The sequence below is a fragment of the Piliocolobus tephrosceles genome, chromosome 6, assembly GCF_002776525.5.
Source record: "Piliocolobus tephrosceles isolate RC106 chromosome 6, ASM277652v3, whole genome shotgun sequence".
NCBI classification, from domain to species: domain Eukaryota; kingdom Metazoa; phylum Chordata; class Mammalia; order Primates; family Cercopithecidae; genus Piliocolobus; species Piliocolobus tephrosceles.
This window is the reverse complement of record NC_045439.1, coordinates 26,780,214-26,802,482: the sequence shown is the minus strand read 5'-3', so window position 1 is coordinate 26,802,482 and position 22,269 is coordinate 26,780,214. Positions and strand designations below refer to the sequence as shown.

At 37.9% G+C, this 22,269-nt stretch overlaps 1 protein-coding gene across 8 annotated transcripts in view; it reads left to right on the top strand.

Annotated features, from left to right (window-relative positions):
• NRXN3 (neurexin 3) overlaps nt 1-22,269 on the top strand; it is a 1,617,581-nt gene that overhangs the window by 1,445,736 nt on the left and 149,576 nt on the right. For 4 of the 8 annotated variants that reach the window (XM_023185075.2, XM_023185024.1, XM_031935747.1 and 1 more), the window contains 2 exons: nt 5,774-5,863; nt 11,177-11,484. In XM_023185075.2, coding sequence (XP_023040843.1) covers nt 5,774-5,863; nt 11,177-11,484 — 398 coding nt within the window. The remainder of the gene's footprint in view (nt 1-5,773; nt 5,864-11,176; nt 11,485-22,269) is intronic. The other 4 variants (XM_023185084.2, XM_023185055.2, XM_023185044.1 and 1 more) reach the window with 1 other exon arrangement.

Sequence of the window (22,269 nt, the reverse complement as noted above, 5' to 3'; positions counted from 1 at the left end):
AAAAGATATTTGGACATGATAACTAAGTATCTACAGGCTCATCAGTGAGACAACCTAGGCAGAGGCTAGAGCTCAATGAAATTATCAAGACTGAAAAAGGTTTTGGAAGGCTCTCAAGGTGAGGATGTACGCTCACTCCCATCCCCATGCTGTTTAAGCCTCCTTACTGGGAGAAAGAACTTTCTTTTCTAAGCCTTAGACAAGTGTTTGTTAGGGAAAGATGCTAAGAATTAAAATAAATCAAAGGCTCTCCCAACACCCAACCTCTTTTGGCTCCCCAAAAGCTAAGCCCTTGCCTGAGATTTTTGCATTTAATTTGGATAAAACAAACAGATGAAGACACCAAGACTCACCTAGATTAAATAAATTGCCCAAGTTCACAAAACTGATAAATGTCTGATTGGACTTGATTCAAAGTTCATCTGACTCCAATGTTCCTTTCACTCATGCTTGGGGTCATCTTTGCTTCCACAGTTCAACTAGCACAGCCTAGAGTTGGTAAATCCGTACTACAACTTTAGGAAGAAAATGATACTGTCTACCCATATATACTTGCCATTATCAGAACATATCCACAAGACACGTAGAGGTGAGCTTTATCAGCCAACTTGGTGTAGGCCAGGGTGATTCGCACTTCTTTCCAGGGTCTCCCTGGCTCAAGGAACCACTTTAAAAGCTCCCTTACTTAATAATTCCCTTGTTCTCTGGATCTATTAATTTACTTCCCCCAAGCCGATCAGTTTTCTGTTCCAAGACATTAATTTCTTTACTTTGGCACATTGAAGGATCAAGGCTCGCAACATATAAATAGTTCTTTTTTCTTCTGCCCCAAAGGTGTGTAGTGAGGATTAATGAGATGATGCTTATAATTGCATTTTGAGCTCCTTGGTCGAAAGGCACTTTATAAATACAAGATATTAGTACTTTGCTGAGATCCATCTATCACTTACAAGTGGCCAAATATTCTAGATGGCCTTTGGGTGTGCAACACCTCCCTCTCTGACTCTGAGTTGGCCTGGGATAATGCCAGAAATGTGACTCGAGCCAAGCAAGCTCAGAGTTTCTGGAGTTCCCTTCCTTTAGTGTCATACACTTTCTCTGAAACTTAGAAAGTGTTCTTTGGGGAAAGACACATGGCAAGGGCCTCTAAACTGCCCTAGTACTTGAGGACAGCAGTACCACTACATTGATTTTCTTTTGCCTCTGGTTTTAATACATAGCATTCATTCTTTGAGTGTTCATTAGACCCACAGTCTGATTTTTTAGTGTCAACAAAGCAATAAAGAAAATATTTTTCCTCCTTTATTTCAGGGCTCAAGACAAAATTCAAAAATACCTTTGGCATTCATTTTGCACAGATGAATGTTGTTAGGATATTCCTATTAGCATGTCCATGTGCTTGACAACATCTCAGGTGGTATTAATAGTCTACCTGCAAGAAAGTGCTTTCTGCCAGCCTGGTGCAAATTGGCAGAACCTTTAAGCCACTCTTTCTCAACTTAGCAGCAGTATATCATCATTACCTTGGCTGGACCAAGAAATCACATTTGTCAATGCCTGAATTGCTCTTTTACTTTCAGTGGTTTTAGAAATCCACTTTGTTTTGGAAACGGGTTTAGCTGAGTATGTTTTAGAAGATACAGAAACATATAAAGTGATAGATAAGAGATTTAAGGGAATATTAAGGATGTTACATTTTTATGGTGATGATTTTTGTGAGACCAAATAGAATACGGTCATCTTTGAATGAAGGACTGATAAGGTGGTGTGATGAGGGAAGGACACCATGGAACTAATGAGCTTCCTTCTGATCATTAGAAAAGAGTTGAGTAATATTAATAATAATAGTTTAAATATGCTGTACTCCCTGTTATTCTGTACTAAGTCCTATGGTAAATTGAGAAATGGGGAAACTGAGGCCAAGTGACTTGCCCAAGGTCACACAGCTAATAAGTGATAAAGTTAGAACTCAAAACCAGATTTGTCTCCAGAGCCCATGGTCTTAACTCCTATGCTGTACTGATTATGGCTTTAAGAGTATTAGTATTCCTTCTAATTAAATAGGACCTATGTTTGGACCAATAAAGTGTAAGCACAGTGTTGTAAAATTTATTTTCCATGCTACACAAGAGTTCTATTTTTCAGTTTTTCACTTGAAATAATTGTATTCCTTGGAGACTGTTAACAAATTTTGAGTCTCACCTTAAAGAGGGATTGAGGTATATTCAGGCCTACTCAAGGGTCAGTTTGCTTTCCGTGTCTTTCCCTTTTCCTTTTATCCTAAGTGGATTCACCCAAAGTGGAAAATGTGAGGTTGGAGTGTAAAGGTTGGAACTATGAACCAGTTGGGCTTCAATACTTTCACCTCAAAGTATTCTGTTCTTCACAATATTATAATTCCACAGTGCATGTGCTTGTTGCACACGTCTCCAAGAATTGAAATACTTGATATTAGAGCCAGTGGTCCAAATGAAAATGACCAGAAGAGGCCAAATGTATAACATTCTCAATCTCTTATCAAAAATAGATGGGAATAAACACACATATATTTAAGTACAATAAAAAGTGACTAATATGTTTTTTCTAAAATCCAGTCCCATATAGGTGTTGGATCCACAGAAGTAATTTAAGAACGGTTTATTTGAAGATCTCTTTGTGCAATTTATAGATTTCTCAGTGTGCTTAAGAAATGAAGTTATTACATTTTTTTCTCTAGTAATGCACGTATGCCTACTTTTAATGATATTATGATGTTTACTACTCATAAGGCCATTCTTTCTTGAGTATAGCCATCATTTTCTGTTGAAGAATTGATTTCACACTTTGTTTAAATGTACATACTTGTTGCTATATGAAATGTATGACTGAATATCATTAAAGATTTAATAAGAATGTATGTGAATTTGGTGAGGTTTTTTCAGCTTTTAGAGTAGCCCTGTATAAGAATACTTACGTTTAGAAGGTTGTTTGCTCTTCAATCCAACTAGCAAATGGGGCATGGGGCAAATAATTCATTCTCATGCACATGTTTCTAAAATAGTTCTTACTAATGTTTGAGATAAATTAAAATAAAAACCAACAAGAACATGAAAAGAGACTAAGAACAATGTTAATGCGGCAATTTAAACAAATTTGGTTTTCCAAATGACCTTCCATCTTTCACAACTTTTAACAGCATGCAAGATTGCTATCCTTAGTGCCAGATACTATCAATCTGGTGTGGAAAACTTAAAACTTTTTTCTAAATGTCTTTAAAGCTGAGGTGGAGAAGAATGACTCTCTGTCACTTTCAGAAGGGTCTAAGGTTGAATCATGGCCATGCTGTCCCTCCCCATGTCACCTACTGTTTATCTAACTTAGTTATTTCTTTTTCTAGCCTGTACCATGCCCCCAGATTATTTTCTATGGTGCTTTACCTTTGAAAGAGAGCAGATGATGAGGGTGGGGATGCTTAGGAGGGCCAAGAGCCCTAAGTATTTAGAGGAAGTAAATTAATACAGCTTCTTAATTAATTTGGTGCAATTAAATTCTAGACATTTGGAATTTTAGTTACTTCTGATTTTGCCCTGCATTTTGCTAAGAATATGTAGCTTTATACTTGCTATTGACTTCACTAATCTATTCCATAGTGAGTAGAATGTAGATCATTAATATATTTAATGTGTAGCCAACAATGGCAGATACAGAAAACCCAAAGTAATAGGATACATTCAAGGCAGATCTGGCCCAAGCCAATTACCTTTTCTCAGTATGGTATTCTGTTGTGTCTAAAACCCTGGAGGATGAATGAAATCCTTTATGGTACCTGTCACCTGTAGGGGAGGATTATGAGTTATAGATGTAGGTTTGTTTCAAAAAGGTACCTGTTCTTTTTCTATGAAAACATCTAAAAAGTTTACCCAACTTTATTTTTAATGAATAGAACATTGTACCAAGACCTACCAAGGTAGACCATTATAGTGATCTCTGATCCATAGCTATAGTCTTTCACCATGGGCTATTGAAGCACCAAGAAATTAAGTTGCCTTTCTCTTTTTCCTCCTTGCCTGCCCTCTCCATTGTTTTCTATGAGAAGTGATTCCTTGAGGAAAATTTTAAATTATCCACTGCAATTCAAAACTGTTAATTGTTTTTATTGCATTTCATTTTTTGATACATTAATGTTATACCCTGTACCAACCAGATACGGTCCCAAAACATAGGCTAGAAGCAGATTCATAGTTGCCTGTTTGTTTTGTAAGTTCTTATTTTTAAAATTCCTGGTAGTAAAGATACGAGTCAGCTTCTTAGAATAATTTGTCTATATGAGAAGTGAATGGGGAACCTTGTGAACATCCTCCAGTATTGCTACCCTTTTCCCATCCTACACCCCCACCTTCCCAACACAGAAGGTAGGTACCAGTTTATTCCAGGTGGAATCTTCTCATATGGAGATGGCCCTGCAATTGAAATGCTTTAGCATGCCCCTATGCATTTGGTCTGATGCTATATGCAATTCTAATATTCTTTATGGCTTTAAGACTTCTTTGTAAATTGTTTCCAGGCCACCTGGTTTGAGATTTTTCTTTCATTTTTAATATTGGTAATTTGGAATGGAGTTCCCCAAGTTGCAATATAGGCCTGTGAATCAAAGTAATGAATTACAATTCACTAATTTCTGCCAGATCAATGTGAGGTTGGTTGATGAGATAGAACAGTTCCCAAGGCATGGCTTCATCATTTCGTTATTTGAAGCATATTCATTAAGGGTGTATCTCCACAGTACCACTCTCCAAGTCTGTCCTAATTATGGAAACCATTCAGCAGTGGTAATAACAGTTATGAAGGAAGAGGGGGGCATACTAGCAGTTAAAACCATTATGTTTGAGCCTTGAAACTAATTAGATATTTCATGCTTGGAAGAAGTGTTCCTAACAGGCTTTATGAATGGATGCTTATGCAGGAAGGTCCTCTCATAGTAAGGTAAGAGAAAGAAGGAGGGAGAGAGGAAGGGAGGGAAGTGGAGGGAGGCTAAATATACAAAATCACTGTCTTTTATAAAATATAGGTGCTCAAAAGGCTACAAATGTTATATCCCTATATGTATAATCACCTCTATTTCCAGGCTTTTGAGTTTCCTTATTTTTAAAAATGTGGAACAAATCTGGAAAGACAGTGATATAAAAGGTTATCTGTACTGATCTACCTCTTTGACAGAGGTAATGAGATGCAAGGACATCCTTTATGGAAGAAGAAGTCTCCCTTGGCCATCAAGGCTTAAATTGTCCTCTCTGCCTTCCCTCTGTCAGAACATAAAGCAGCTGCAAACACTTGAGAGAAGAAAAGAAAGCCATGGCTCTGTGTTTCTGATGGGAATACAGTAGATTAATAGTGGAGCTTGCCTGACTGTGGAGTGAGGGTTCCCTCTCGCTCGTGAAACTGATCTGACAGCTGAATTACTCATGGGTCAAGGAGATCCTTGTGCCTCAACTGGCCCAATTAAGGTGTGGTTGAGATGAGACGGAGAGAGAGTGAAGATAAAACGGCCAAACCACTTAAGGATTCCCATTCCATGCCACTTTTCCAAAACATGATGGAGTACAGCATGGCTAAGACTAACCTGACCTTTAAACCTATCAGCCAAGGGCAGAGTGACTTCAACTCCACCTCTACTAAAGATAAATTGATATCTATCTCTAAAAACTTCATAAAACAAACCAAAAAACCTAGGATGTTTTTGAATGACTTATTGACTTTTCAGATTGTTCTTTAAGCTGTTTTTTAAACTTTAAAGGCAACACTGATAATGAACGCTTCCAAATGGTAAAACAGAAAATCCCCTTCAAATATAATCGGCCTGTAGAGGAGTGGCTGCAGGAAAAAGGTAACCGTCATTAAACCTTTCATTTTAAAATCATTTGATCCTAAACCCTCATTTTTAAAGCCTGCAAATAAATGTTCCTTAAATGATAATCGCCTGCTGCATAAATGACTGTTTTAATTTTCATTATAATTTGTGTCAGCTTCCACTTGCCATATGTTGATAAATCATGCTATAATACATTGCCATTAAAATACAGTTAAAGGGACTAACTTCTAGTCTGCTATCAGCATGACAAACACAAACAAGAAATTCCAGGAACTTCTAAAACAGAAATGTATTATGGCAATTTAACCACTGCATGACATTATTTATTAATTTGTTTTAAATTACCTTTTACACCAAAGCTTTCTAAAAAAGTTTCAAAAGTGCTTTTTAAACTTACACCTTGAAGCTGTTTTGGCTTGTAGCATGGTTAACAAAACAAACAAACAAACAAAAAAACCAAAAAACCATAGATTGACTCTTGTAACTTAAACTACTTAAAACAAATATTATAAGGGGAGCTTTTTTTTTTAACATTTGTTCTTAAAAGATGGAAAAGATGAATTTTGCCTTTAAAACCTACAGAGGCAAAATTATTTTCTAAGAGATTAATTGTGTCCTCGTTGCTGACTGAAACTAAAAACAAACACAAATTTATTTTACACTTTGGTTGTGTGGATACCCTTGTGTATTTGATGTTTTATGCAACAAAAGTGTAAGTAGTTAACATAATGAGTTGGAAAAGAAAAGGTTCATGAAAGGCAAAACAGCAGTCTCTGATTTGCTGGAGAGAGCAACCACTGTTAATAAAAGAGGGCAGCGGTTATAACTGATGTTAGAATTTTCCTGTGTAGCTTCTAGCTGTTAGGAAATAAACCATTGTCTTTCAATGAAAAAAAAAAGTCTCTAAGAAGATATGTACTCTTTTTTTGTTATTGTTGAGCCAATATAAGCTACTCTTGTCTCAACACCTTAAGGGAGCTCTTAACATTTGTAGAGATTTCATTGAGTTATATAGAAGAAGTAACCAGGTATATTACTTAGTATACAACTTAAAGAGCAAAGGACTACTACAGTTTTAAGTTGGAGGAAGACATTCAGACCTTTAAACGTGGAAAATCCTCACGGAGTCTTAACTGTTTGCCCTGTTTTTAATGTATGTGGTCTAATTAAAAATAAGAATAACTCTAAAAAGCAAATAATTTTGTTTAGTAATCATCAGCTCATAAAGTCCCTTTAACATTGAAGACAATGATTGCCTCACTTTAAACAGGAAAAGCAAACTAGATGCATGTCTGAGTCTCATGTGCCTGAGAAACTTTTTTGTTTCTTTCAATTTTATGTTAATAATATTTTATTTTACTCCATTGCCTTTTAAGTCTAAGTTTAATAGCATGCCAGGCATTTTCATTTGTATAAACCATTATAAAGTTATTAGTAGGCTTTGAGTTTTTCTTACAATAGAATTGGTATCCGTTGGCTTTCACATAAAAGGATGCTTTCAATTATTCAATTTGAGGGGTTGGGATGTGGGGGAGGGGTGGTTGAGTGGGACGGGGAAGATATCCTAGTTTCTTAATTAAATATATGTATGATTATATATGCATATAATATTGAAAAGAATTATTTTCAATCCGTGAGTTTCTCTTCTGCATTTTGTTCGCTGAAAAAAAATGTTTGTTGTAATTTGGGTGAGTAACATCTATTCATTCTATTATCTTACCTCTTCCTCTGCCTAGCTAACCTTCCCTTCGAAAGAAACAAAATGTACCAAAGACTTGTAAAGACGACGATATAAAGGGTAAACATAGATGGATGATTAGACAGATGCATTTGGAAGTATTTGGAATGCCTGTTTGGAGTCATTTCTGTTATTGGGGAGGAGAGCTGGGTCATACCTTTCCCAAGTCTCTTTTCTGGCTCTGTCTACTATTGACTAACTTTCTGACCTTAGACAATCCACTTAACCTCTCTATATCTCAGATTTCCCATCGGAGGACAGGAAAAATAATACTGCCTATTCCCCAAGGGTGTTCTGAGGTTTAATTAATTAGTCTTTGTGCAACACTGACTGGAGACATGCAAAGATTTAATTTAAGCAGTATGTGAACTTGATGTCCAAATGAGGTAATAATTAATGACTTCCAAGAGGATGGGCATCTAAAACAAAAAGTAACCTGCTACCATTCCTGTACTGGTGTTATAACAAAATTTTGTATTAAGAAAGATAAAAGAGTTCTCAGATTAGGATATATATACATAAATATGCATATGTGTATGCATATATATGTTTTTATGTACATATAATGGTCAGTTATTATCAGTTATTATAAAAATCTGATCATAAGCCATGAGTGAAAATAATGAGAATAATGAGATCTGGCATTGATTTTGTGAAATCTTGGGCAAATGATAAAAAGAAGCTGGTCAGTTCTTCCCATTCTTCATAGGGAATGAATAGTGATGGTTATTTCTGTTATTCACTAACCCCTGTTTATCTGAGAGATAAATTGATCAGAGGAAGGGATGGCAGGACACTGAGAGTGCTCTACTATTCCTTTACTGATTGCTTGCTTTGCCATTAACCACCTAATCCAAGGTACAGGGGGCTAGGAGAGGGTTTTACTACAGCAGAAAAGCATATCTAGCCAGAAACAGACCATGAAACAAACAAGCAAACAGAAAAACCAACACTTCCTATGGCAAGATGAAAAACTGAAACATAGAGAACCCGCTTTACTGTCGCACTCCACCAGGGTCTTATTCTCAAGAAGTGATGAGTCAGATCTCTCTGGGAAAGTAGCTGTAGTCAGGAGTAGAGGGGCAGTTTAATCTTGCAGCCCAGGAAACCTGCCTTGCCTTTCCTGATGCTTGGATCAGTCTTGAACAGGCAAAGAGCACTTTGTGGAGTGAATGATGGCAAATGGAATGAAGGAGACTCATCATCTCTAGCCAGTGTAATTCAGCTTTGCATTTCAGTTTTCTCTGACCCTCTTTTTATTTGTAAGCATTGGCATAATAACACCACTGGAGAAATAAGATGAGAAACTATTATAGAGGTTATCATTGTGAATTATTTTCAAGAATATTAGAATGTGAGATTTTCTACCGGTAATCAAGTATAACTGTTAACTTATCACCAGTGCTGAACTATAAACAAAATAAAGAGATGGATAAATATTATGATTGGCCAGCAGTTGTGTGCACAGAAGGTATCTCTTGGCATTAAGGCTGTCTAATGTAAGACACTGAAATTTTATCCTAGAAATCTTCTACTAGGCAGCTGCGTCTAATTTATTATGTTAAGCTGCTTCAAATGCCTCTGTGGGGTTGAGGGAGAATTTATTTTCCCCTTCCATCATTTCATTTCTTTTGTAGTAAGCTCAGGGCTTCCAGAAAAACAAAAACAAAAACAAACAACCATTAACAATAAACAGTAAAGAAGTCTGAACTCCAGCAGATTACTTAGTGTTATTATGCATTGAACTCTCTGCTGCATCTTGTGTGAAGAGGACAGAGGACAAAATACAGACAATGATGCATATGCACAACACACTAAATGAACTGCTGAGAAAATGATGAAAATCTATGAGATCTGTTTTGATTGCACCCTTGGGATCTGGATAATTCTGTAATCATTAAGGCCAGCCGATCCCATTTTCAGATTCTGGAGATTTTTATAAAGTATAGATCATTTTCACTGTAACAAAGTTCTTTGGCCAATTCACCATACTGCAGTGTTGAAAGCTTCCAGAGGGGTATTATTTAGAAATCATTCTTGATTAATGGGCACTATGAGTCACCCAGTGAGCAGAATTAACTCTTGTCTAAGGAGTATCCTCTGACAGAAGAGCGTTCTCTTCTCTGCCACTTCCATTTCTTTCATCGTTATACATTGGGAAGGTATTTCACATTATACGCCAGGAATTCAAGGATAGGTCAACATTGTGTAGCCTTGAAGACCATATAATAGTGGTAGATTTTTAAAGCCCAAACATGACATTATCCCTCTATTGATATTGAAAATTATAAAGCAAAAAACTCACTCAGTTGTTAAAAACACTCTCCTTTTTATTAAGTAGGCAGAAATAACAAACTTGTTTCTACTTATTTCTAGCTAAGGTAATTCGGGTGATTAGATTAAGAATGAGTGGAGCATTGTTTGATCATTAAGTGGAAAAAAATTCAGAAGGCATATATTTAATTCCATTATTACGTCTTTCTTTTTTCCTTTCTTCATATTGGAAAAGCAAGATGAATTAATCTGGAGAAATAACAGTAAAGAAAGCCTTAGCATGTTGCTGTTCTGATAAATTGCAATACGTTTTAAAAAGCCCTTTGAGTTTTCTTGGGAAAAAAAAATCTTGTACTTGAGAGAGAGTTTTATAAGTAGAAAGAGTTGGGAGTAATTTTAGTTGGGTTTCATTCTTCTAAACTCTATACTGGTATGATTTTTTATTTTGATACTTTTCAGAGTGGTATAAACGGTGTCAACGTGGAAACTCGAAATAAAGTGAGCTACTGATACTCTTCAACTCACTAACACACCTCTATGTCATTTTAAGGAGTTTTGTGTGTTGCTTTCTTCATTAATACCCATCCACTTTAAAAAAAATTTATTAAATCTGAAGGACAACTTCCCCAGGACTGGAGCATTACCAATATGCTTATGTTTCATACTGAGGGAATAATTTAGTTGTGGGTCCACAATCCATCCTCCTAAAAACAAATTAATAGAGATAGGAATTTATCTCTCATGATTTTGTTAAACAGAAAATAGAATATTATGCCCTATGAAGATTTATAGGAAATGTTTGGTGATGAGAAATGATATGTTTGGTGACTAGTAGTTCATTTTTACAAGTATGCAATGAATCCAAGTCTCTGAGTCACCTCACTGAGTTTTTTTGGCCATATATAATTATTTTCATTCTCATTATTTTACTTCATAGCTTTAAAAATTAATGCAGTAGGTATCTATAAATTATTCTGGTCATCACCTGATTTGAGTGTTTCTTTCTGTCATCCACCATTATATACCCAAGAGGACTGTAATACCTCTTATCATTGCACCAAGTTTTCTTCCTCCTCACTGTAAAGAAATAGAGACTTGATTGTTCAAGTTATCAAAGATTTTCAGCTAGACAGTGGAAGAGATAACCATAATGAAATGTTACTTGCTAATGTCAGTACTGAGGTTTTGTTGTCTATTTTTTCCTCCCCTTCAATTGCTCAAGGAAGCCTGTTATGATGCCTGGTCCATTTAGACCAGGTAAGGCAAACAGGGAAAATGTATGAGAATAATAATGTTTCCTCCACCCAACCCACTAGGCCGGCAGTTAACCATCTTCAACACTCAGGCGCAAATAGCCATTGGTGGAAAGGACAAAGGACGCCTCTTCCAAGGCCAACTCTCGGGGCTCTATTATGATGGTTTGAAAGTACTGAACATGGCAGCTGAGAACAACCCCAATATTAAAATCAATGGAAGTGTTCGGCTGGTTGGAGAAGTCCCATCAATTTTGGGAACAACACAGACGACCTCTATGCCACCAGAAATGTCTACTACTGTCATGGAAACCACTACTACAATGGCGACTACCACAACCCGTAAGAATCGCTCTACCGCCAGCATTCAGGTAGGCCTTTTTCCAAGTATTAATTGCATCTGCATTTTTATCTTTGAAACATTGTTATCATGGTCATTGTTTCATGTAGCTAAAGAGTTTGAATTACTATGTAAGAAGGATGCCTGCCGATACTCACAGTAATGAGACCCAGGAGAAGAGAAGGGTGAAGTCATTGCTAAAGAAGTCATAAAAGTCTGTGGCACTCATGGGTTGTTATTCTTATTGTATTTATCACTGAAATGGTAAAGTCGTTATTCAAAATGAGCGGTGGACTACACTTTCAGTATGAAATACTCTCTCCTTTAATTTTATTACCTTTTCTTTTCAAATAGCAGAAAGGGAAAGGAGGGGAAGGAAAATTTGTTATCATATGAAAGCCTATATCCTACTTCAATTTCATTCACATTCTCCAGATGGCTTTGCTATAACATGAATCATTCATTATTGAGGTCAATGGGTACCATTAAATCAGGGGAAGTTAAAGTTAGAAGTGCAACTAATCCTTGTAAAATGCAGTCTTTGTGTTTGTTATCAAGTCCTCATTAATCATGTGTCAGGTTTGTGCCCATTTTGTTTTCTTTATATTTGATCCAGATACTAATTACAGTAGAAAATTGAAGGTTTGAGTTTGGCTATACCGGAAGTCCTTGTTTTTGTGGCAATTTTTTTTTTGTTTTTCCATTTGAAAGTAATTATATCCAAACTAAGGTTAATACTTTGCTGACTCCCTTGGCATTTGATAAATCTAGTTAGTAGGGAGCAGGAGGTTAACTGAGTTATTAACCTTAAATGCTCTGGCATACCATAAGACATTCCAGTCGCTTGTGGGACAATTACTTACCCCTAGCCTAGTTAGTGTTTATAGAACATTCAGTAGATTAGCACTTGTCCCATTTGCTTCTTAGTTTTAAGACATTATCCAGGAGCTCAGTTGTGTCTTTAACATCACCCTTACATTGACTCCAATGGACATTGTTAACTTAAAGTCAACAATCAATTATACCACCTATGTGTTCCCAGTTTTCAGAATTAAATATATGTGAGCTAGGTAATGGTAAGTGTATTATCTTTTGCCTTCCTTTTTCCTTTTCCTTGAGCAAAGACAGTTCTTTACATGTCTCCATAGTAACAATTTGAAGTTGTATATGCTGACAATGTCATAAGGGCAATTTTACGGTTTTCAAAAGGCTTCTAAAAACCTGGTTAGCATAGCACTGTTACAGTCACACATGCTATTACATGCATACCTACGCACATGCTCAAGAGAAAAAAAAAATAGCTCTTCTCTACTGATATTAAACCAATAACTCCTGACGCCTTGCTCTACTCACTGAAAAGAAGATAAAAGGCAATGTATATTTCTATTATGACTCTCTCTAGCTCAAGAGCAGATCTGTTTATTGTTGGTGAAAGGATAGTCCTGTCTGCACAGGCCTTGGCAGACTTGTTTTGTTTCTGTCAGAACGTATTCTGCTAACTCTGTGGGAAGCAGAGAAGCAAATGGCTTTTTCTTCATAGGAATGGCTGGTCCTGTAGTTCTTTTTAAGTCCAAATTTTCACTGACCTTGAGATGACTTAATGTTACATGGGGATTTGGGAACCAAGCCGTAGTAATTATTGGTTTTTGGCTTTCCCTCCTGTAGCACATACATAAATGGGAATGAACTGGGTGAGTTCCTAAAGTCTTTCCACAAACTAAGAAAGTCAGAGCTTTGGAAGAAAAGTAGGGTACAAGATACAAAATCCTGCTAGTGATTATAACTCTAAACATTATAGAACGTATGGCCATTTTAGAGGAGGTGAACAACTGGGAATGCCTTCTCCAACAGCCTCTCTCTGGCGTGTGTTTCTTTAAGTCCAGTCATAATTGAACTACATTTGTATGCTTTTCCTTTTACTTCTACCAAGTCTGCAAAAATGAGTTCTAAACCTGTTGAGACTCTTTGGTTTTAAGGGTAAGTACATCTTCTTGGAGGAAAGCTAATAGCCTACAAGAATTGATTAGACTGGGATGAGGGGTTTAAAAAGCCCTGGATTTTTTTGAAAGACTAACTAGAGGAAATAACTTTGTGTCAAGGGTTTTGGAAATCTTTTTTGTTCTTGACCACTAGTCATCAGAACTCTGCCCTGTGCTCCATAAAAACTTAATAACCTCATCTTCAAGCCTAGTCTGGTCTTAAACACATTCTGTTGATCACGCCAAACCTATGTTAGGCCTGGGAATCCAACAACTACTGAATTCTATTCAAGGTTTAGGACAATTCCCAGACTCTAGAGACTGCAGGTAAGGAAGGTCCTTCCCGGATGCATTAATATGCCTGTGTGACCCCACTACTTTTCTTAGATGAGGAGGATTCATAAAGGTCTGATCTCTGGGAGATACTTCAGAAGTGAGTGGGGAAAAAAGGTAGGGAAGACTGGATTTCATATTCACTTTTTTATCTATATGTGAAATCATACATAGAACATTTTCCAGATGATACCACTGTCTGTTCTCTTTTGCTTCAATAACATTATTAAAGCAAAGTTTTCCTAAAATGAGACTCCTCTAGGAGAAAGAAATTAAATACATGGGTCCACCAGTATAAAAACCTGTCTGTTTGAAAATCCTCTAGTTCTTTCTTAAAGCAAAAGCGAAGAAAACATCCTTTCAGGAGTTCTTTTCTGGTCGACCTGGGTTAGTGTTGATTTCAGATCAAAGGAAAACTGTAAAGTGCTTTCAGTGCTGCTCTTAACTGTGTGTGAATGTGAACAAGTAGTTTTTGAGATGGTATGTCTCTCTAGCGTTATAGCCTCTTAGAAGTAATTAGTGCTTTGATCTTTCTGATTCCATTTTGTTACAGATGAGAGTGTAGAACTATCTGTGAATAACCTGAATGATTTTAATTTACTCATAGCAATCATGCCCAAGCATCAGGTCTTGATCCTACATTGAGAAGGATATCTCTAGGTACTCTACTGAATTTTAAAAAATTCAGATGTGCATTGAGAAAGCAGGTGTGTGAGTGATAATTCTCAAGTAAAAGCCTGGTACTTCATAGGTGGTCAGTAAATATTTACTGAATACATCTGAAAACAAGACAGGCTTTATTACCTACTTGAGAGTCATTTAACAATAGAAGGTAGCATAGCTTGAGGAAAGCTTTTCCTCCACAGTGATCAGGGTGCTTTGGCCAAATTTGTAGTATTTTTTCAGTGATAAGGCTATATAGCATAGTGATTCAGTGCATGATTGGAGCACTTGGAGCTAGATTAGCTGGGCTTAAAACTTTGTTCATCCTCATATTAGCTTACATGACCCCAGACAAGTCATATAAGTTCTAGTTAACTATTTCTATGAAACAAACTTTCCCACAACTTGGTGGTTTAAAACAATTATGTCATTAGATCTCAAACTTCTGTGAGACAGAAATTTGGGCATGGTTCAGCAAGGCAATTCTTCTGCCCCATCTAGAGAGATAATTGTGTTCACTCAGCAGCTGACTTTGCCTGGAGGGTCTGGCTTTATTCACATACCTTGTGCTTTGGTGAGTTAACTGGGAAGATGGGACTCAGCAGGGCCCTTTTCCCTCTCTGTGTATTCTCTGAGATTCTCCTTGTGGTTTCTCCAGCAAAGTAGATGGGCTCTATTTACAGAGGCTCAGGGCTTCCAGAGAGAGTACTTCCAGGGGCAGGAAGTATAGGGTGCCAGTTTTATCTAGCCTGGGCTAGGTAACTGGCAGTGTCCCTTGTACAACATGCTATTAGTCTAAACAGTCACAGAGCTCTCCCAGTTTCAGAGGAGGAGACATAAATATCACTTCTCGATAGGAGGAGGAGTAGCAATAATTTGCAACCAACCTAAGTCTACCATATTACTAAGTCTACCACATTACTAAGGCTACCACATTATAAAGTAGGGAGGGTGGTATACTTCTAGTGGCTATGTTATGTGATTGTCATAAGGATAACTGAGTTGATATAAGTAAAATGCTTAAAGGAAGTATACCATTCAGAGTAAGATTGCATGCATTTTAACCATTATTATTATAGTCTGTTTCCCACAATTGGTATATTAAATCAAGATCCTCTCAGGGAAATATCTGCCTCAGAAAATGGGGTAGAGTAGTGGCTGTAGTTTAGAGTAGGGGCTAGGAAGTTTGGGGGAAATAGAGATTTGAAGGTAGATCCAAGTAGAATTTAGGGGCTGAAATTAGTCCTGGCAAATCAAAATTTCTATGATCTCAGGAACAGGCTTCTCTGACACCTCACTACCCATCTTTCTGTTTTATTTTAAACCAACTTACAGTTCTGTGAGTCTTTGAAAATATGTTCTGTCTATCCACATGTCTTTTAAGGTTGCAAAGAAGAGAAATCCAGGTTCCTTACTTTCATGGAATTTACAATCTAAATAGGGCAAGAGGGTTTGACGTGAGCTATCAATATGAAGTAGTGACTCATGAATGGCTCTTTGTGTTGGGGATGGCAAGTGGTCCTTGGGGTGGCTTGACTGGATCTCATGCACTCATTCTACTAGGCCTTGTTGTCAAAAGAGAGCAATTGGACAGGTGGTGAGAGGAACATGTTCCTGGTTGGTCAAATGTCAGTCAGAAGCTAAGTTGTTAAAAGCAGAGATGATAATCTCTGGGAGAGATAGCCAAGTCCAAATAGAACAGAGAATGCATAAGAGGGAGTTTGTGAGTAACAAGGGGTCCAGAATCAAAGTATTGGCATGAATCTTTGCCAATTGGGAGAGAACCCAGAGGGATAAACTGAATTGGGCTCCCTGTGTATCTTACTACCAAGAATGCCCCAATAACTGCACAAACATTTCCTCTACAACTGACTCCAATATTAGTGGGTAATTATCATGGTGCTGATAGGTCAGCTTCTAAAATAGAAAAGTTCAACTCAGTCTACACTCAAATTCCTTGGTCTTCCTTCAAGATAGAAGGAAAAAGTGAGAAACAAGAGTCTTTTACCACTAACATGTATTCTTTTACCTTAAGCCTCCATCCTGAGTTATCAGCAGAAAAAAAAAAAAAAAAAAAAAAAAGCTCAGTGTGTTCTGTGCAAATCGCCATTTGGAATCATTTATAAACTATTAGCAGGATACTGATCAGGACATACTTTTTCTGTGCCGGGCATTGGTAAAGTCACCTTGACATTGGCCACTGCTGTCTGAAAATTGCCAGAAAATCACAATGCTCAGCCTGGATTGGAACTATCCTTATAAATAGTCAAAATGAAAGACTTAAGAGGTTTGTGAGATTTCATTCTCATCTCCAGCTTCACAAACTTGGTGGTTGAATGTGAACCACTTTTGAAAATTCCAGAAGGAAGCCACAATTTCTCATGCTTTGCAAAAATTCTTATAGGCAAAGTACTTTTAGCTTTTCAATGTCAGACTGGGGACAGTAAGAAGCAGGCTTCAGCCTTGATACTGATGATTACAAAACAAAGAAAAAACTTTGGATTAAAACGTTGATCCTGCGCAATGTCTGTTCTGGGTAGAGTCTGAGTGTGTTGAAGAGCATGGGCTTTTGTGTCAGAATTTCTGAGCTGGACTCCAGGTTTTTCCAGTTACTTAGCTGTATGTATAAGTCTGTTCTCACACTGCTATAGAAAACTACCTGAGACTGAGTAATTTATAAAGAAAAGAGGTTTGATTGAATCACAGTTCCGTATGGCTGGCGAGGCCTCAGGAAACTCACAATCATGGTGGCCGGGGGTCGGGGTGGGGAAGCTGCCCCCATGATCCAATCCCCTCCCACCAGGTCCCTCCCTCTACATGTGTGGATTACAATTCGAGATGAGATTTGGGTAGGGACACAGAGCCAGACCATAATCACCTGCCCATATATCTCTGGGCAGGTGATTAGCCTCTCTAAGCCTCAGTTTTATTATCTGTAACAGTGGCCTTACAGTACCTTTCCCGTAGGCTCCTTGTAAATAGTAAGTGCAATCATGTGTGAAAAGCACCCCATAACTTTACACCAAAAATTTTCACATAAGGAAACCCCTTCAGCCTAAGAGACTCTCCCAGAACTCACAGATCTCCCTAGAGCTTAGCCTTCTTATAGGGCTGGATAAGCCCAGGAACAATTCTGTTTATATTCATACAGACTCGCAAGGGCCTGGATCTCTTCTAAGGGCCCCAGATTGAATCAGAAGCCCAAGCTCATCAATCAGGAGAGATTGCTACTGCAAGCTCTTTCATATTCTGGAGTGGGAACTGGCTTTCCTGAACAGTTATAACACATAGACTATTCTATTAGGTCGAAGTGTATGAAACCACTATTTTTGTGGATCAAAATGGTTAAATGTTAGCAATGTCACATGGTTCTACAATGACACACAGATTTACAGCATGTTGTTATCAATGGCACTTCGAGGCCCAGACGAGAACCTCAGATTTTCTCCAGGTTTTCGAATAATCAAACTGCCTTGCACTGGGAGACAAGATAGATCTACTTTATCCCCAAATACTGTGCTACAGCAGCATGTAGATCACACTGTATCAAAAGTGGTTATACTTACCCAAAGAATTATCCCCTCTGAGTTCTTCCACCTTTTCCCTGCTACAGCTTGAGAGAAATGACATAAGGAATCTACACAGTTTTCATCTCCTCACTTTTACCACTAGACAACAGAGCCTCCAGGGGAAGTTTATTTTTAGGATCAGGGTTCGACTAATATTGATTAACAGCCTTACATAATGTGAGGCTCCAGGGTTTGTTCTTTTCCCGCCAAGCCTCATAACTGGAGAAGGCGCTGAAGATTTGTCAGTCTAATTAGACTTTAGCTGCCAGCCAAGAAATATCTTCTGTCTTCTCCTTACCCTTACACAGGTACTTTCTTTTTCCCTCTTAGTGAATAATTTGGGGGGAAAGAAATGGCACTCTAATTTACTTGTTGCCTGGTAAGATTCTCTGGTGACATTTACTCTCTGGAATTGCATAGTTCTAACAACAACAGAAAAAGGAGCTTGATGGGTTTACCTGTCTCTTAAAGACTTAGATGTTGGCAGTACAAATAGACCAGTGAAAAGAGTACAGTGTCGTTTCTTTTCATCCTTCTTTTAATACGTAATTTTGGTGGATGGAACACACGCTTCCCAAAATCAGGTCTAGTGGATGAAAGGGTCCTGATGGCAGACAGGCTGGAAGTCTGGAAGCTCCCAGGGGAAGTCATAGAGATGCCCTTCCAATTAGGGGATAGTATTTATAGGATGGAATTTCCACCATAACTACTAATAAAGTGCTGGCTATTATTTCTAGGCATCTGAACATCTGGGAGGGAAGTGGGGTCAGCTCTTGGCTACCCACAGGTGGAGGTCTCTGAGTGTTTTTAAACCTCAGGGTGGTTTTTCTAATTACCTAACAGACTCTTTAGCCAACATCTAAAGCCAAAATCCTTGCTGTGTGGCATATGGTTCTCCTCCTTCCTATTGCTCTGACCATATTTTCCAACACGTTGCTCCAATCACACAGGTCTTCCTGATCCTTCTTGAACACAGAGCCAGAAGAAGGGTGAAACTGGTGAGGCGGGATTATGCAATTGCCAGCTTAGATTTTCATCTTAAAATTGATATGTGACATTTTGCTTTTGCATATTTTTTCCTGCATTAATATTGATTTTAAAAGATTTCAGTAAAATGATTGATTGATCTTGAAAACAAAGTTTTAGCAAACCCTCCTTAAATTTTACACTCATTCAATCTTCCCAGCCCTGCCTGAATGTGCCAAGCCTGCCTGTGCCTTTTCACCTGCCATTTCCTCTGCCTGCAACAGCTCTTCCCTGCTATTCACAGTACTCACTCCCTCACTTCACCCAGGTTTCCGCTTATGTTGCACCTTCCAGAAAGGACCTCCTTGACCATCTGTAAAATACAACACTCTATCGCCTTTTCCTGTTTTGTTACTTCTCATACCACTTATCACTGCCTGACATTTTAGCTCATATTTATTTGTTTATTGTCCCTATTTAGTAGATTGTGAGTTCTAGGCTGGCAAGATCTTTGTTTTAGGCACCATAATAGCACAGTGCCTAGAACAGTAGTGACCACAGAGTAACATTCAGTCAATGTTGGTTGAAAGGTAGAAATGGTCAACCATCCACCAGTACCTTCTCAGGGAGTCCACAGGCCACACGATATTTACAGGCTGAATCCAAGCCCCTGCTTCCCAGGGGCCACTCCCTCATGAGGCTCACCAGTGAGGGGTGGGCATCACTGGTTTTGCTGCTCTTGGATCTTTGCTGTAGGAATAAGGAGTCCCAGAGATACCGCCTTGTCTCTGGTATGTAAGATTATTTTTGTTGTCTTCTGGTCTTGTTGCCTAGCCAGAAGCAAGGGCTAATTCTAGCACATATAGTTTTCAAATCACTTTTGAAAATGTAGTATCACCCACCTTTCCCTTTTCAGTTTCTTCTTCTTCCTTTCCAAATAACTGAATCCTTAATTCTCCTAAAACCCACTTTCAAATATATGCAAATAAAAATTAACTTGAGGCTTTTTTACTTTTTTTCTATGTGTTTGGGTAGATTTTAGGAGCCTCCTACTTGCTTCTAGTTCCTACTTTTTTTTTTTTTCTTTTGGTCTGTTGGGAAAAGGGCTTATAGGGTGCCTGCATAAACTGGCCATAAAAATATGGGACAATAAGTTGTGGAAAGCCACAAGAGGCCTCTGAGGAAGAAAGCCTCCTAATTGCCATCATGTTCCCATGCTCAGAGTGAGACCTGCTCTCCTATCTGTAAACACTGTGTTCAAAGGAGAAAGACACTGCTTTGAATTACTGAAATGTGGCCAGATATGCCAGCTCCTAGTTAGGCCCACTCCCCACAGCTGCTCTCCCATAAGTTAAAGAATAAATCAGTAGTTAAGTTTATGCTGCTTCAGCACAAAGAAAATTCACCGAAAGCGCCATTGCTATAGATTAGGTGTATGACACACCACCACCTCCCTTCACTGTTTCACCCCTGAACATCTGCTTCTTAGATCTTAGTGACTGTACTCAATAAATAGTGTGGAGACCAGAGCCTGGTGCCTTTGCAGCTTCCATTTTACAATTGGCCCCCTGGCGGCCCACTCTTTATACACTCTTAACCTGTCTCTTCTCATTCCTTTGTTGCCACCAAACTTCGGGTACCCTATGGGTGGTGCTGAGGCTGGTCCCCAACATTGGTCTAATGGCTGAGCATATTGTGTGAGCACCATTTATTCATGTCTGCAACCCTATAATTTGGCCCTGTGTTTACCCATTTTTGGTGATAATTTGTAAGAACATTGATGATTGGGAGAAGGAACAATATCTATGTTGCTCATCATTGGACATTTAGAGCCTAGAATGGTGCCTGCCACAAAGCAGGGCTGAAAAACGTCAGTTGAAGAAAAATAAATGTGTTAAATGAATGAATGTAAATTAAGCAAATGCTTATCATCAGAGTGAAGAGGCAGTGGGGGCCAATATTATTTATTTACAAAGTAGGCAAAGGCAGTTAGGAGGAAGCAGCCTGGTATGGAGGAAAGTGCATTGAAACAGGCATCAGGAGACTTAGCTCGTGACTGGAGAGGTGCTTAAAACCATGACTCTAGGCAGAACTTAATTTCCAGCTGTAGAATTTTGGCCAGGGTCCTTTGTGGAGCTGCATTTTTTTATTATCTGAAATAGAGTGATGATTTCCAACTTCAAGGGTAGGTTAAGATAATATAAGTCAAGGGCTTAAATGGGTGGGACTCAGTCAAAGATTATTATTGCTGTTGTCTTAAATGAGATTACAATCTAGGTCTCAGCTGATCAACCAGCATTGCAACTAAATTTTCTTTTTTATTCTGTTGTTAGTTTGTGGTCTCTGATATGGCAATTAGCTTCCTTGGGCCTATGCTCTTTCCTCATAAAATAAAAAGTTTTGTTTTAACATTATCTAACATAGTGTTTTGCACACCCACAGGGACAGTTAAATGTAGGGATAAATGAATTAGAAGAAGGAAAAATTGAGAAGGAGAGGAAGACAGCAGAGATGCTCTGTAATTATTGTGATAAGAATTATGTGCCCATTTCATGGATTTGTATGGCTTAGGTTGAGAGAGATGAATAAAATATCTTTGATATAATTAAAATCATAATATAAACAATATTTTTCGACATCTCCCCTCTTTGCTGAAAGCTGTCGGATGGGGCATCACAATGACTGCTTCTATGTAAAAGGTAAATTATAGATGGCCCTCTGCGTATGTGGGATTGCATCTGGGTTCAACCAACTGTGGATCAAAAATATTTTCAGAAAATCGTATCTGTACGGAACATGTACAGACTTTTTTCTTGTTATTATTCTCTAAACAATACAGTATAACAATTATTTACCTAGCATTTACATTGCACTAGGCATTATAAGTAACCTAGAGATGATTTAAAATGCACAGGAAGATGTGTATAGGTTACACGCAAATACTATGCCATTTCATATTGAGGAGTTGAGGATTTTGGCATCCATGGGAGGCCCTGGAACTAATCAATCCCCCACAGATGCTCAGGAATGACTGTACTTGATAAATGTCTCTTGAATCATAAAAAAAAAAAAAAAAAAAAAAAAACACCAACCAATGGTTCCAATTTAAACTGAGGTTCCAGAATTGGTTTTTTTTTTTCTGAAAATATATGATGTTCTATTTATATATAATAGGAAAATGACTTCAAGCAGCAATTGTCACTTGCCAGGCGTCAGGGCAGATATTTCCATTCTGTCTATGACAAGGCAGTGGGAGGGGTGGGATGTGGTTTCATACCTTTCTGGTGCATGTTTGAATAATTGTAA